At 53.6% G+C, this 13,851-nt stretch overlaps 2 protein-coding genes and 1 long non-coding RNA gene across 3 annotated transcripts; 2 read left to right on the top strand and 1 right to left on the bottom strand.

Moving 5' to 3' along the window:
- Positions 1-935: 935 nt before the first annotated feature.
- On the top strand, positions 936-7,950 carry PHKG1 (phosphorylase kinase catalytic subunit gamma 1). The gene is made up of 10 exons (XM_032707330.1): positions 936-1,045; positions 2,978-3,101; positions 3,400-3,575; positions 3,886-3,940; positions 4,549-4,614; positions 4,813-4,976; positions 5,551-5,641; positions 6,483-6,636; positions 6,717-6,842; positions 7,639-7,950. The coding sequence occupies exons 2-10, from the start codon at positions 3,019-3,021 to the stop codon at positions 7,888-7,890; spliced, it is 1,167 nt and encodes a 388-aa protein (XP_032563221.1). The 5' UTR covers positions 936-1,045; positions 2,978-3,018; the 3' UTR covers positions 7,891-7,950.
- Positions 7,951-8,697: 747 nt separating this feature from the next.
- SUMF2 (sulfatase modifying factor 2) lies at positions 8,698-13,576 on the bottom strand. Its single transcript, XM_032707331.1, has 9 exons — positions 13,482-13,576; positions 13,052-13,208; positions 11,764-11,878; positions 11,210-11,254; positions 10,845-10,995; positions 10,448-10,503; positions 9,952-10,036; positions 9,278-9,443; positions 8,698-8,924 (listed from the first exon to the last, which is right to left on the bottom strand). The coding sequence occupies exons 1-9, from the start codon at positions 13,552-13,554 to the stop codon at positions 8,819-8,821; spliced, it is 954 nt and encodes a 317-aa protein (XP_032563222.1). The 5' UTR covers positions 13,555-13,576; the 3' UTR covers positions 8,698-8,818.
- On the top strand, positions 10,336-12,262 carry LOC116796607. Its single transcript, XR_004360432.1, has 2 exons — positions 10,336-10,823; positions 11,138-12,262. It is a non-coding gene; the product is annotated as an uncharacterized LOC116796607 (long non-coding RNA).
- Positions 13,577-13,851: the final 275 nt, after the last annotated feature.

Below are 13,851 nucleotides of genomic sequence, written 5' to 3'. Positions count from 1 at the left end.
CTACATGGGAGTGTGGTGGGGAATAACCCTGCTCTGAAAAGTGCAATTCCTGATAAAAATACCTTTTATGGCATGACCTGTTTTTCCTGAACCGCTTTTATGCCGCTGGATATTCTGCCTGTTCCTAAAGCCCTTCGCTTCTCATCTGCAGTTCCTGGAAGTGAAAGGATTAAATCAGTGTTCAAAATCATAGAATATTGAGTTGGAAGGAACCCATCGGGATCATCAAGTCCAACTCCTGGGGGAAGGGTCACCTCACACATGAGGAATGAGGGCTGGTGACACCGACACGAGTAGCTTTGCCTCTGCTGATGAAGCTCCCAGCTGCAACAGAAATAAAACCAGTTTGGGCCAAACTGTGAGAGGAAATGGCCTTAAGATGAGACAGGAGATTCAGATTAGATACTATAAAAACTTTTTTCATTGTTGGGGTGGTCAGGTCACCTTGGCACAGGTTGCCCAGGGAGGTGGTGGAGTTGCCATACCTGGAGGTGTTTAAGAGGAGCTGCGTGATGTGGTTTAGGGGTTAACTGGGCGCACGGCTGGACCGGATGACTTCAAAGCTCCCTTCCCACCTCGACAATTCCACGACTCCACGCTCCCACCGCCGCCCGCCCTTTCCATCCCCGCAGCGCTGCCCCCGGGCGGGCCTGGCGACGCACCGGGGGAATCCCGGATGCCGCAGCCGCCTGCACGGCAACACCCCCGCGGGAGGAGCGAGCGGCGCGGGGGCCCCGCGGGGCTCAGCCGCCCAAGGGTTAATTAAACCCGGGCGGCGCGGCGGGGAAGTCCCGCAGCTCCGGGGCGGCCCCCGGGCCCCCCCCTCGCCCCTTGCCCGGCCATGCCCGCCCGGCGCCCGCCGCTGCCAACTCGCGCTGCGCTTTATCCGCGGCCGGGCGGCGGCGGGCGGCCCTGAGCGCTCGGATCCCGGCCCTGAGCGCTCGGATCCCGGCCCTGAGCGCTCGGATCCCGGCCCCGAGCGCCCGGCTCCCGGCGGCGGCTCCTGGCGCCAGGCCTGGGCCCAGCCCGGGCCGCCCTCAGCGAGGTGAGGCCCCGCCGGGGCGGGGGGGACCGGCCGCGTTCGGGGCGGGCGAAAAAGGGGCTGCTGGTGGTGGTGGGGTGTGTGTGTGTGTGGGGGGGGGGGGTGTCGCTGCCCCGCAAAACTCCTGTTTTTTTCAGCGTTTTTATTTGTCTCCGGGTGCGGCGGCGGGAGGGTCGCGGTAGAAACACCCGGAGCCGGTTTTCGGCTGGGGGCGAGAAGGGGGAGCTCCAGTGCTAAAAACCGGCCTAAAAGCTGAGTTTAGCTTGAGCTTTCCAGGTTTATCCCGGTCGGTATTTGCACGTTATTCGATATCGAGGAAGGCGAACTTTGGACCCCCTCCCCGGTGGCAGCTGCGGGCGGGGGGCGATGCCCGGCGCGTCTTCCCCAGACAGAAAATTCCCCCCTTTGCCCCTTCCCTGCAGTCCCAGCGTATCCCGTTAGTGCCATGGACCGGCTGCTTATATAATTCCAGGGTGTTATGCACAAACTCCCGGGCTCTCTCGTCCCAGGAGAAGGCGGCACATGGATCCCACACTTCTCTCTCCCGGCAGTGCTCCACGGATGCACCCCCCCAACCTCCAGCCCTTCCCCACAACACCAACCCCTCCAGGATGTGGATTTTTCACTTCAAAAAGAATCAAAGTTGTTGGTTCTCCTCCACCTCAGAGATATTTTATTTTCCCTACTTCCTGATCCCGCCTCTCGTTTATAATTCCAGCTCAGGCTTGCTTTGGCATTGCTTGTAATATTTCCAACGGCTAAAATTTTATAAATGAAGTCAAACTTACGGCTGTTTAGAACAGCCCGTGTTAGACACCCAGCAGCCAGACACCCAAAACACCCGATCAGTCTTTACAACCAGGTCAGGACAGATACACACTGATAATGAGATTTAAATGTACTTAGAGATGCCAGTGCCCTGGAGAGGGGGAATGAGGAAAAGCCTGCAGTACTGGGGATCTCCTGCCTGCCTCTTTCCCCCACCCAGCAACAAACTGTCACCCCAAAGTGACGGTTTTGCTGCCCAAGCTTGTAAGAGCTGCTTTCCATCCTAGTTGCTTGGAGTCCGTGTAGGGGCACAGAAGGAAGCTGAAAACATCCAGTTGCCAGAGCTTAAAGGGAAAAGCCAGTAAAATTAAGGATCAGGAGTACTGATGATATCCCATGCCCCTTCCAAAATACTGTCAAACTGCTCCTCCTCTGGCGAAAAAAAACCAACCCCGAAATAGGAAAAAGAAATGAGATAAGAGCCTTACAGGAGTTTTGGAAGCTGCTGGCAGCTGCACACAAGTGGCTGAGGAAGCTTGTTCAGCTGCTGTCCTCATGCTGGCTTGGCCCTGACTGACCCCACAGCACTCAGTTCCCCGCCTGCACACTGACCCACTGAGCCCCTCTTGCTGCTTCGCTGGCTCTCACCACCTGTTTTACCTCCTTAGTCCTTTTCCCTTCCCTTTAAACACTATTTTTTTCCTCCTTGTTCTCAGGGAAAGATAATTTTGTCGTCTTAATAAGGAAAAAAAAAAGGAAAGAAGAAAAAGGCAGATTCCAGCACTTGGCAAGGGACTTTGGGTGGCGTTGGCATGGGGTGATGATCCTGGAGGTTGCTACTTGCCCTGTGAGCTGGGTGTGGGAAGGGATCAGGTTTTGAGGTGCTGCAGTGCTCCCCAAAGCCTTGCCCCAGCCAGGCTGGTTCTGCCCCTTGGGACAGCCAGGCTATGGGGGAATCCAGTGGGATTTCTCCTGTTCTCAGTGGGATCTCCACAAGGTCCCAAGGGCAAAGCTTGGCTTTTCCAACCAGAAAAATAATCCTGTTGGGTCTTTGGTCCAGGATTGTCCTCCTCCTCCTTCCTCCTCAGTATTTTCTCCTCCAGAAGGCATCAAGGGTCCCAGCCCTGGGGGCAGCCAGTGCCTGTCCTCACTCTTTTCTCCTTGCAGTCCCTTTGTGCCTGCAGAGTGCTGCCAGATAGGAGCCAGAGATGACCAAGGAAGAAGAGCTACCAGACTGGAACTCATCCAAGGAGTTTTATGAAAAATATGAACCGAAGGAGGTTTTGGGCAGGTAAAGCCTGTTCTTGGCAAACAGCTTGTTTTGGTTTCACGCATTCCAGTACCCGATAGGAACAGTGTTCCCTGGGAATCTGATACAAACAGGGCCCACAGCAGCATGGGGCTAAAAATAGCATGGAACAGCACTTTCCATCAGCTCAAAAACCTCCTGTCCCACCGAGACAGGGCGACAGAGCGAGACCCGCTCGTGCACAAAATACCGACCGGCCCAGGTGCCGCTGGCACGGCCGTGGGGTCGGGTTGGGTGGGCAGGAGTGGAACCCCCATCCTGTCTGTGTCGCCCCTGGCAGGGGGGTGAGCAGCGTCGTCCGTCGGTGCATCCACAAAACCACCAGGCAGGAATATGCCGTGAAGATCATCGACATCACGGCGGGAAACATCTCCCCCAAGGAGGTGCAGGAGCTGCGGGAAGCCACCACCAAGGAGATCGACATCCTCCGCAAAGTCTCAGGCCACCCCAACGTCAGTAAGTCAGGGCAAGGGGGTTTTCTGCCCTGTTTAAGTCTCCAGTGTGTCCCCCAGGAATGGTTTTGGGGATGAAATCCCTGGAAGGTCAGAGCTCTGATGGTTGTAACACGACACAGGGCACCTGCTCAGAGTGTTGTTTGTTCTGCCTCGACACACACACCAGCAGTGCCCGTGCTGTCTCCCAGCCAAAACACTAGTGCAGATCAACTCCTCATTAATTCTGTTAGCAATTAAATCAGCAATCTTAGCCTGTTAACAGACAGGAACATGCTATACACTGCGCTCACAGCCCCCCTGTTTTATTGCAGTCCAGCTGAAGGACAGCTATGAATCCAGCACCTTCTTCTTCTTGGTGTTTGACCTGTAAGTACCAGCTTGCCCAGCATCCCAGGCCCATTCCCTCTCTGCAGATTGGCCCCAGGTAGGGCAAAGTTGGGGCACAACCAGCTCTTGCTTAAGGTAGAATCGAGCCAGCTCATTGCAGCCTTGCTGCCAGCACTGTTTCCCCTCCGTCAGCAGCTCAGGTTTCCCTGTAACATTTGGTGGGAGCTGTCATGCACCCCTGTGGGTTATTTATATGCTCAGTGGGACCAGGGTGTCTGTGATGCCACAGCTCTCGATGCCAGGGCAGTGGGATGGATGTCAGTGGAGGGGGATGGCACTGAGAGAGCCCCGTCCCTGTCCCATCTTTGATGGTTGGACTTGATGATCTTAAAGGTCTTTTCCAACCTTAACAATACTGTGATTCTGTCCACAACCTGCCCTCTCCAGGCACAGCCTTTTCTCCTGCCACCTGATGTTTTACAGAAATATATAAAGGCATTTTTACCCTTTTTACTAACAAGTCAACTGTTTATTTTGTGCAATGGGTGCCCTGGATTGTTAAGGGGCAGCAACCCCTGGGTGCCACCGCCCTGGTTTGCCATTACAGCTCAGCCACTGCCTGACTCTGTTTCCCCCACCTCATGCAGGATGAAGAGAGGGGAGCTCTTCGACTACCTCACCGAGAAGGTCACCTTGAGCGAGAAAGAAACCAGGTAAGGCCAGATGCAGATGGCTGAAAATCATGTTGCAAAAGCACAGCGTGGTTTTGAGGGACAACCCTGCAGCCAGCACGGCACTCATGGACAAAACAGCACCCCAGGCTGTGCTCCTGTGCTGTGTCCCTCTCCCCATCCCCATCCCTGGGAGCGTGGTGCATTTGGGATAGGACATGTGTTGCCATCCATCCCCAGGAAGATCATGCGAGCGCTGCTGGAAGTGATCCAGTACCTCCATTCCATCAACATCGTCCACCGGGACCTGAAGCCGGAGAACATCCTCCTGGATGATGACATGAACATTAAGCTGACAGATTTTGGCTTCTCCTGCCAGCTGAACGAGAATGAGAAGCTCAAAGGTAGGAGGATGGCAAGGTGAGGGTGATGCTGGAATGTTGTTGCAGTGCCCATGGGAGTCAGTGGAGTTTTTCCAGCCCCACTGTCTCCTTGGGCCAGTCTCTCTGCCGTGGGTGCAAACTGGTGCTGGTCTTGGGGTGCTCTCCTGCTCACACATGAGTTCTGCCTGCCCTCGGCCTCCACGCCACTCTCCTTGCCATGAAAAAGTTGCTGTCCCTTAGGAAAACCATCCTATTCTTTCCATGTCTTTTTTCCTCCATCAATGAGTTGATCCTCATTACCCTGTCCATGTACTGCCCAACATTTTTTCCCCCAACTCCTACCTGCAAAGAGCCACAGATCCAACAACAGTCATTCCCTCCCAGCAGCATCCCCATCCCTCTGTTCACTCGCTTTTTAGCCACTATAACTGACCAAGAAAAGCCACCTCTGAGTTGCAGTTACTCCTGGGAGCACCATCCCACAGCAAAGATCCCACCTGGGATCCAGTTCCCCCTCACTGACTGCTCCGGGGTGGGTGGGGGTGGCACAAACCCCCTGGGTGGCTCAGGGGGATGCTCTGCCCTGTCTCCTCAGAGATCTGTGGCACACCTGGATACCTGGCCCCCGAGATCCTGCAGTGCTCCATGGATGACGAGCACCAAGGCTACGGGAAGGAGGTCGATATGTGAGTGAGACGCTGCCCCCACACCTCCCCCTTGGGCTGTTCCCAAAACACACTTGGTTTGAGGCACAGCCAGAGTTGTGCCAATAGGAACCCATTAGAGTGTTTGAAAAGAGTTAAATAACAACCCTGGCAGCTGCAAGGGGCTGTCCTGGTGACCAGGGAGCTCAGGCACAGAGCAGGGGGAGAAGCAGCCTTTACCCCATCAGGGAGGAAGCAAAGCAACACTTTCTGTTCATAGAAGTCAACTCAGCTGAGCTCCAAGACACATCACACACCTTGTTTAAACACACATGAACCTGAGGCAGCCCCTGGGAGAGCAGCCAGCTCAGGACAGCCTTTCAGAGCCCCACAGGAACTTTGCCACCATCTCTGGTGGCTTCAGGCTCAGGTCCTCAGTGCTCAGAGCCGTAACCAAGCCCTCAAAACACACCAGGGCATTTCAGTTCCTTTCCAGTTTAAATATCACTGTTAACTGCCATGGCAGGACACTTTGCACACCACAGCCTGAGCTGAACATCTCAGAGCACCACTGCATCCCACCCTCCCACATCCTCTCCTTCCCCTAAAAAATCCAAGAAAGGCAAATACCTCCATCTCTCAGCTTCATCCTGCAGCATCCAGGGAGCAGCTCCACATCAGCTCAGCTCAAACCCCTCCCCAGCAGCAGGGCAGCTGCTCCTCATCACCCCTCAGAGTTAACAAGCCTCAGCAGCAGCTCAGCCTCCCTCACTGGCACCACCCAGGGCAGTTTCCTCCTGGTTTTCCAGGGAGGCAAAGGCAAGTGTAGCCACCACTGGGGTGCCACGTGGGGGGCTGGAGGCTCAATTTGGGCTGCCCACAGGTGGAGCACCGGGGTGATCATGTACACCTTGCTGGCCGGCTCCCCTCCCTTCTGGCACCGCAAGCAGATGCTGATGCTGCGGATGATCATGAACGGGGACTACCAGTTCAGCTCCCCGGAGTGGGACGACCGCTCCGACACCGTCAAGGACCTGGTAGGTGCTTGGTATGGGAAAAATCGGAGTGCAGGGGGGTGTTGCAGACACCTGGGATACATCTGGGCGTCCCCCTGCAGATCTCCCGGTTCCTGGTGGTGGACCCCCGGCAGCGGTACACGGCTGGGCAGGCGCTGGCACACCCCTTCTTCCAGCAGTACGACGCGGAGGAGGTCCGGCACTTCAGCCCCTTCCGGAAATTCAAGGTGAGGAGGAGCTTGGGAGCTGCAGGAGCCAGCAGGAGGAGGGGTTTCCCAGCTGAGCCGGGAGAAACTGGGAGTTCAGCAAGGCTGATGGAGCTGGGTTTTGGGAGGATGCGGCAGCCTGGGTGAGGATTGCTCTCCAAGCACTTCAGTGTACTGGTACTTCCTAAGGGCTTTATCACAGGATGAATGGGGGTTAAATAAGAGAAGAGAAAAACTTGCCTCTCACTTCCAAAAAAAATATTATGTAAGAGATAGGGTTGTTAAGTCTGGAGAAGAGAAGGCTCCAGGGAGACCTCAGAGCCCCTTCCAGTGCCTAAAGGGGCTCCAAGAGAGCTGGAGAGGGACTTTGGACAAGGGCCTGGAGTGACAGGACAAGGGGAAATAGCTTCACACTGACAGAGAGCAGGGTTAGATTAGATATAAGGAAGAAATTCTTCCCTGTGAGGGTGGGGAGGCCCTGGCGCAGGTTGCCCAGAGAAATTGTGGATGCTGCAGCCCTGGAAGTGTTCAGGCCAGGGCTTGGAGCAACCTGGTCTAGTGGAAGGTGTCCCTGCCCATGGCAGGGGGCTGGGACAAGATGAGCTTTGAGGTCCCTTCCAACCTAAACCATTCTATGATTCCCTGGCACAAATCCATGACCTCTGCCTGCCCCTCATGGACTAAACACCTGTGCCAGAAGCCGGGCTCTCCCCCAAACTCCTCCACACGGAGAAGCGGCCGCACGGGACACACCGGGACCGACCTGGTCGTGTTGTAGGAGTGCCCAGGGATCCCAGCCTGTCCCCCTGTGCTGCAGGTGATCTGTCTGACCGTCCTGGCCTCAGTCCGGATTTACTACCAGTACCGGCTGGTGAAGTCGGTCACCAGGGAGCTGGTGGTGCGCGACCCCTACGCCCTGAAGCCCGTCCGGAAGCTCATCGACGCCTGTGCCTTCAGGACCTACCGGCACTGGGTGAAGAAGGGGGAGGCCCAGAACAGGGCTGCCCTCTTCGAGAACACCTGCAAGGCCATCCTGCTGACCCTGGCAGCCGAGGAAGAGCTGTTCTGATCACCCTGTGGAAGCCTGTGATTTGGCTCTCGATAGGCGAGTAAAATCTCTGGAAACAAAGTGGGGATTTTTTTCTTTCCTTCTCTTTCGCTGGCCTCGGGTCAGGTGCAAATGCAGACCCGGCTGTGATTTGCCCCTGGGGTTCGTCCCACTGTAAGAATGGGTTTGGAGAAGTCACCTTTTAATAGAGGCATAACCAGCTGCAGCATGACCCTTTTGGGACAGTCAGAGGTGCAGGAGTGATGAGCAGTGTCCTGAGTGGCATCCCTGCCCACCCATGTGCTTAGGGCTCCTCGTCCCATCAGGTTTGGTGCAGAGCTCGTGCACAGACAGTTTGTAGCCTTTGTGCTGGCTGTAACACCTGGGAGAGGTGGGTCACTGGTTTGTGACACCTGTGCACTTAGAAACCAGCAAACACGTTATTTTCTCACTGCTCAAGGGTCAATAAAGGTGCCTCGTTTTATTTCTGGGAAGGCTCAGCAGGTGGTTGAAGCTGGGACTTCCCGAGGGGATGGAGACTGATATATGAAGGAATCCCCATTCCAGGGATGTGCCCCCATCACTTCCCCCATGGCAGCTGCCTCTCATGGCAGCCCCACACACACCACAGAGGGGCTGTGGGTGTGGGGCTGGAGGTCAGAGAAGCTCTTGCCTGGTCCCACACACATACACCCCTCTGCTTCTTTAAAAAGGACACCAAAAGGAGAGCTGGAATATCTGCCACACCAAATGGATCCTAAAGACAAACCCCCCTGCCTGCCGTTCCCAGTCGCTGCTCCCGCCCAGACATCCCAGTGCCCAAAGGAGTTATAGCTGAAAGCATTTATTTTTAATTTTTTAAAACCATCAGGGTTTAATGGAATTGACAGCTGGGGGTTACTGATCATCTCCACAGGAGAAAATGCCTCAGGTCTTCCCAAGTGACCCCTCAGAGCTCGGGTTTGGTCCGGCTTTTCCAGGCTGTGACAGGCGGGATGTCGGCAGCGCAGCGGAAGCTGAGGTTGTCGGAGGCCGAGTCTGGTGTGTTCCCCATTCTCAACAGTGAAAAAGAAACCCCAAATTAACCCTTCCTAGTTAACACTTAGATCATTTAATGTGACCTGCTGTAACAGACTAGAAACATCTTCCACTTCCCTTGAATAACTTCAAGAAAAGCATTTAATTCTAAATACCCGATGGAAAACACTCATGGTTTGAGAAGCAGTTAGGGCTGGATTTATAGCAGGAAAGTTTTAGCAGTATTTGTAGTGTGTTCTCCCAGCTGCTTCTCAAAAAAACCTGAGCAGGAACAAACAATTATCTTCCAAAACAAACCTCCATTCCAAATAAAACCAGGCCAGAGGAAATCCCTGCAAAGCAGCAGCACCTGGGCCTTGCCCAGACCTACCTGGTGGTAACACGAGCTCTGTGGTTTGCAGACCCATCTGCAGTGTCAATCCACGAGGCCCCTCTCAGGACCTGCATGTGCTGAGCCCCCTGCCTGGATGGCCTTCCTGGAGCCAGGAACTCCGACGCCGTCCACTCCCAGGTGTTTCCCAGCAGGTCGTAGAGCCCTGAGACAGGGATGGTTTTGTGTCAGGATTACAAGAGCACATTTGTGAGGGTTGCAAAAGCACTTTGGGATGTGAGAGGGGGCACAACATTCAAAGCATCACTGCAAGAGCATGGTTTAACAGTGAGACTGGGACCAGAAGGTCTTTACCGTGTTCCAAACTGGCCCCAGTTTACAACTGGGCCTTTAATGTTTCTCATCATTTCCCATCTGTGTGAGGGCATGGCATCCACTGCCCTCCAGTGTGCTGGGGATTTTCAGGTACATCACACTGAGTTGGAAAATAACCAAGTTTTGATTAAAAGCAGGGGATGGTTTGGTGCACTGGAGTGCACTGGGTGCACATCAGCCAACTTCAGCACCAACCAGCAATGCTTTTCTGGGCTCAGCTATTCCATCAAGGTGCTGCTGTGATCCCACGTCACATCTGAAACTCTGCCACAACTACAGGATTTTATAACAAGTGTTAATTTAGGAAGCAGATCCCCCAGAGCAGGGGGAGGATGTACCATAGCTGTTCTGAGGGGGGAACGCTGTCACCGGTGAGACGCCGTGATAACCGTCCTCAGCCGTGTCCACCCGCGGGAAATCGCCCTGGGGGAACAGACATCACTCCAAGCAAAGAACCACCACAGAAACAACATAAAATCTTGCCTTTCACGGGGCTGTGTCACACTTAAATTAGGCAAATAACTCTCTGTTGCAAATTTATGCAGCATTTCTGGCCAAAGGAGATCAACCACCTAAGGTTCTCCCAAGACAACCCCCTTTTTCAAACAAATTTATGTATGAATTTTAAGAAGCACTGAAATCCTGGTTTCCCAGGGAAGCTGGGGTGACCCTGCTCTCTCTAAAGGTATTTTGGACAACCCACCAGGAGCTGAGTTTCAGTACTCTGCAGTTAAGTCCCCAGTGCTCCCCAGCACCAGCAGCCAGTGCAGTGGTCGAGTTAACCACCACCCTCAGGAGAGCTCAGCGCAGATGGGATGATTTTTAGGATCTCACCTGCCACAGATTTGTACGGTTTGGCTGGAACTTGTTTCCCCAGGGATACAGCCTTTCTGCCAAGGAGGAAAAGACACCTGTTACTCCTGTGTCACTCCAGTTTTTAACCAGGCTTTTATGATTGGTTTTATAATTATATGAACAGGGCTTGTGGGTCTAATCCCTACAGACACTGCCAAGGAAGCGAGGAGAGACCGGAATCAGCAACATCTTAATTATTTACTTATTGTTATTATTATTAGACTCCCAGGCCAAAAGAAGTGGTTGACCTCCTCCCCGTCCCTTTTCTGCCCCCTGTTAACCCGTGAAAACATCCCAGGATGGAGGTTTGGATCTGATGGAACTAACACTACTCAGTGTCTCGGTTTGGAAAAGGGTCAGAGCTTGTGGTACATACGCTCCAGTCCTCCCCTGGCAGCAAATTCCCACTCCTCCTCCGTCGGGAGCCTCTTCCCTTTCCAGGCACAGAAAGCCTGTGCATCGTTCCAGCTCACGTGCAGCACCGGGTAATCCAGCCTGTCCTTTATGCTGGAGCCAGGGCCTGAGGGCTGGGAAGAATTACAGCAAGCAGATTTGAAATGATCGTATCAAATTTGGAATTAGAAAGGGACTGGGGGGGTGGAGGAGGTGAAGGGATGGAAAATGCAGCAGAGCTGCTATTTTTCCTCCCCCCCATTTTCGGTCAGTAAGGTTCAGCACACGCTGACACACACACGAGCTCCCAGCACGGAGAGGATTCACCACAGCAGGTTTTTCACTCACCTGTCTCCAAAAAGCCTTTTCGATGGGCAGCCACCATGGGGCCGACTGGGGAAAGAAACACCACCAGATTAAAGGTAAACTGGTGACACCTGAACTGGTGACACCCCCTGACACCGTCCCACAGCAGCGTGTGTTAGTCTGGAAATGGCTCAAAGCTGCACTTTGAGCTGGGTTATCACAGGTACTGGGATGGTGCTTTCCCACAGAGCAGAGGCATCTGATTTTAAGAGTGAAAATAGATCAAGAGGCTCGTGCTGGTTTAGTTTTTCTGTTTAAAGTTTGATTATTGAAGTACTTTGAGATGTGCTTTGCTCTGTCACAGCTCCCTGGAGCAGCTCTGACAGCACTCACAGAGGATGTGAACAGGGGAGCACCAGGAATCAACCCCAGCTCAGCCTGGGGCTCAAAACCCTGTCAGGTTCAAAAGCAAAACCACCCCAGACTAAAGGAAAACCCCTGAGAACAGCCAGGCCCTGCACTGAGAGGCACCTGCTCCTCTGTGGAAAAGCAAACCCATTGTCACTGAAACTCATCCCTGTGGGGTTTAGATTTACCTCCAGTTTTTGGGTGACTTTTTTTTTCAGCTCTTCGGACACGAAATCCTCAAAGACAAAGCTCCAGCCAAACGCTTCTGCTTCTGTTTTGTATTTCTTTTCTCTAACAAACTCCCTGGCATAAATACAACATGCTCAGGCTTCTGGGTAAGAGATCTTCAAGTGCTGTACCACCAAATACAGCAATGTGTGCATGCAGCAAGTTCAGAGCAAGGCAAAAGGTACATGACCCACAGACACCCCAGCTCCAGAGAGTCCTGGCTCCTCCCCAGCACAGTTCCATATGGATTGATATAGATTTAACAGAAAAACCATATAGATCTAACAGATAAAACCATTCAATATGCATCTGTTCTCAGATCTGATCGTTTTTATGTTACCTCTGCAGGTAAACTCACCCTGCACTCAGGCCTTCCATAACATGTAACAATTGCAGAGATTCTAAATCCCTTAAAAGCCAATAAAACCTGCAGATGCTGTTGTAAATGCCCCCAAAATGAAAAAAAATGTCCCATACTACTGCGTAATCTCACTCTGCTTCTACGCCATTTGTTTCCCCGTTGCCTAAATTGCAATAATTGCCATTACTGGGCAGTTTCTGGTGCAAGGAAGTGTTTTTAACCAACAAGGGCTCAGCCAGGCAAGCAAAGGCACTTCCCCCAGTGCATTTATTAGTGCTCTGTACAAGGGCTTTGATAAAATTCATGGAGTGGTCTGGTATTTACAAATGGGAATTGAACCTACAGGAACCTGAAACCTGAAGTAGAAAGGCCCTATTAGTAAAAAAAAAGGCACATACACAAAAAATAGATGTGTTTGGAAGAGGAGTAGCAGAGGAGAAGTAGAGGAGCAGGAGGACAAAAGGAAGAAGGAAGGGAAGAAGAGAAGGGGGAAAGAAGAGAAGGGGGAGAAAATGAAAAGGAGGAGAAAAAGAAGAGAAGGAAGAAGAGGAGAGGAAAAAGAAGAGGCTAAAGAGGAGAAGAATAAGAGGAAAAAGGGAGAGGGGAATGAGGACAAGGAAGAGGAAGAGAAGGGAACAAGGAGAAAGAAAGAGGAGGAAAGGATAAAAAAAAGGAAGGATGTTTGCAAGGTACACTGGTAAGATGCTTTGGCCTGCACTCGTAGGGTTATTTATTACTGACAGACACATTTTTTGGGAGCACCCAAGCGTTGGCTTTCAGACCGCAGGCACCAGCCCCAAACGACCCGGCACCCACACCCAGAGCAGCACCCTCCCCTCAGCCACCCGGGGCACCGAGGGCTCGCCCGGCAGAGCCTTCGCTCTCACCTGAAATCCCTGTTCGTGACGGGGTGTTTGTCGACAGCGAACGGCTTCACCGTCACCTCCCTGACGGGCCCCTCCTCGCCCTTCCTCTCCAGGGAGCTGGATCCCATCTGGAACGTCCCTCCGGGCAGCTGCACCATGCCTTCATCCTTTCCGGGAGCTGAAAGGGGAAGAGATTCGACACGAGAAGTTCAATTTTCAAGCGCAGCTCCTGCGGGAACATCCCTGGATGTTGGTGCTGGAGGGGGGTGCGCTGCCGCAGCGACTGCGATCGGCGCTTCTACAGCTCGGGGGGGTTCGGTTACAAGGTTTAAAACATTCCAAGCCCCACTTTCAGTGTTTGTCGGGCAGGGAGTGGCTCCCCTCGCGGGGGAGGACGGGCAGGGAGCTCGGTGGAGGGCAGGGTTGGCTGCGCGGGGGTCTCGGCTCTCACCGCGCTGAGCCCCGCAGCACAGCACGACCAGGAGCAGGAGCAGGAGCAGCAGCGGCCCCGCCGCCCCGGCCATCCCGGGGGATCCGACCCGGAGGTGCAGCAGGCTCGGGAAGCGCTTCCGGGCCCTGCCCCACGTGGATGACCCGTTCTGTAAGAAAAGGGGCATTTCCTTCTCCAGCAACTACAAACACAGAGGTTAAAATGCGTTTCGCCTTCTGGCACCGGGACCACCCGCAAACCCCTCCACCCAGGCGTGCAAGGGGGGCTTCTTTTGGTGTTTGAGGGTTTTTTTTTTTGTGGTGGGTTATTGATTTTTAAGGTTTCTTTTATGGTCATTCAGCAGCCACGTGAGTGAGGAAGGAGACTCCTG

The sequence above is a fragment of the Chiroxiphia lanceolata genome, chromosome 20 (assembly GCF_009829145.1).
Source record: "Chiroxiphia lanceolata isolate bChiLan1 chromosome 20, bChiLan1.pri, whole genome shotgun sequence".
NCBI classification, from domain to species: Eukaryota; Metazoa; Chordata; class Aves; order Passeriformes; family Pipridae; genus Chiroxiphia; species Chiroxiphia lanceolata.
Note: the sequence above shows the minus strand (reverse complement) of the source record. Positions and strands in the feature narration are given on the sequence as shown.

What these genes read in the sequence shown, in the direction of transcription:
- PHKG1 (XM_032707330.1), top strand. Translation starts at nt 3,019, where the DNA reads ATGACCAAGGAAGAAGAGCTACCAGACTGGAACTCATCCAAGGAGTTT. An exon ending in TTGAGCGAGAAAGAAACCAG is followed by an intron (nt 4,615 to 4,812) that starts GTAAGGCCAGAT and finishes ATCCATCCCCAG; the next exon opens with GAAGATCATGCGAGCGCTGC. An exon ending in TACGGGAAGGAGGTCGATAT is followed by an intron (nt 5,642 to 6,482) that starts GTGAGTGAGACG and finishes GGCTGCCCACAG; the next exon opens with GTGGAGCACCGGGGTGATCA.
- SUMF2 (XM_032707331.1), bottom strand. Translation starts at nt 13,554, where the DNA reads ATGGCCGGGGCGGCGGGGCCGCTGCTGCTCCTGCTCCTGCTCCTGGTC. An exon ending in CCCCCCTCAGAACAGCTATG is followed by an intron (nt 9,444 to 9,951) that starts GTACATCCTCCC and finishes TCCCTGTCTCAG; the next exon opens with GGCTCTACGACCTGCTGGGA. An exon ending in AGAGCTCGTGTTACCACCAG is followed by an intron (nt 8,925 to 9,277) that starts GTAGGTCTGGGC and finishes TTCACTGTTGAG; the next exon opens with AATGGGGAACACACCAGACT.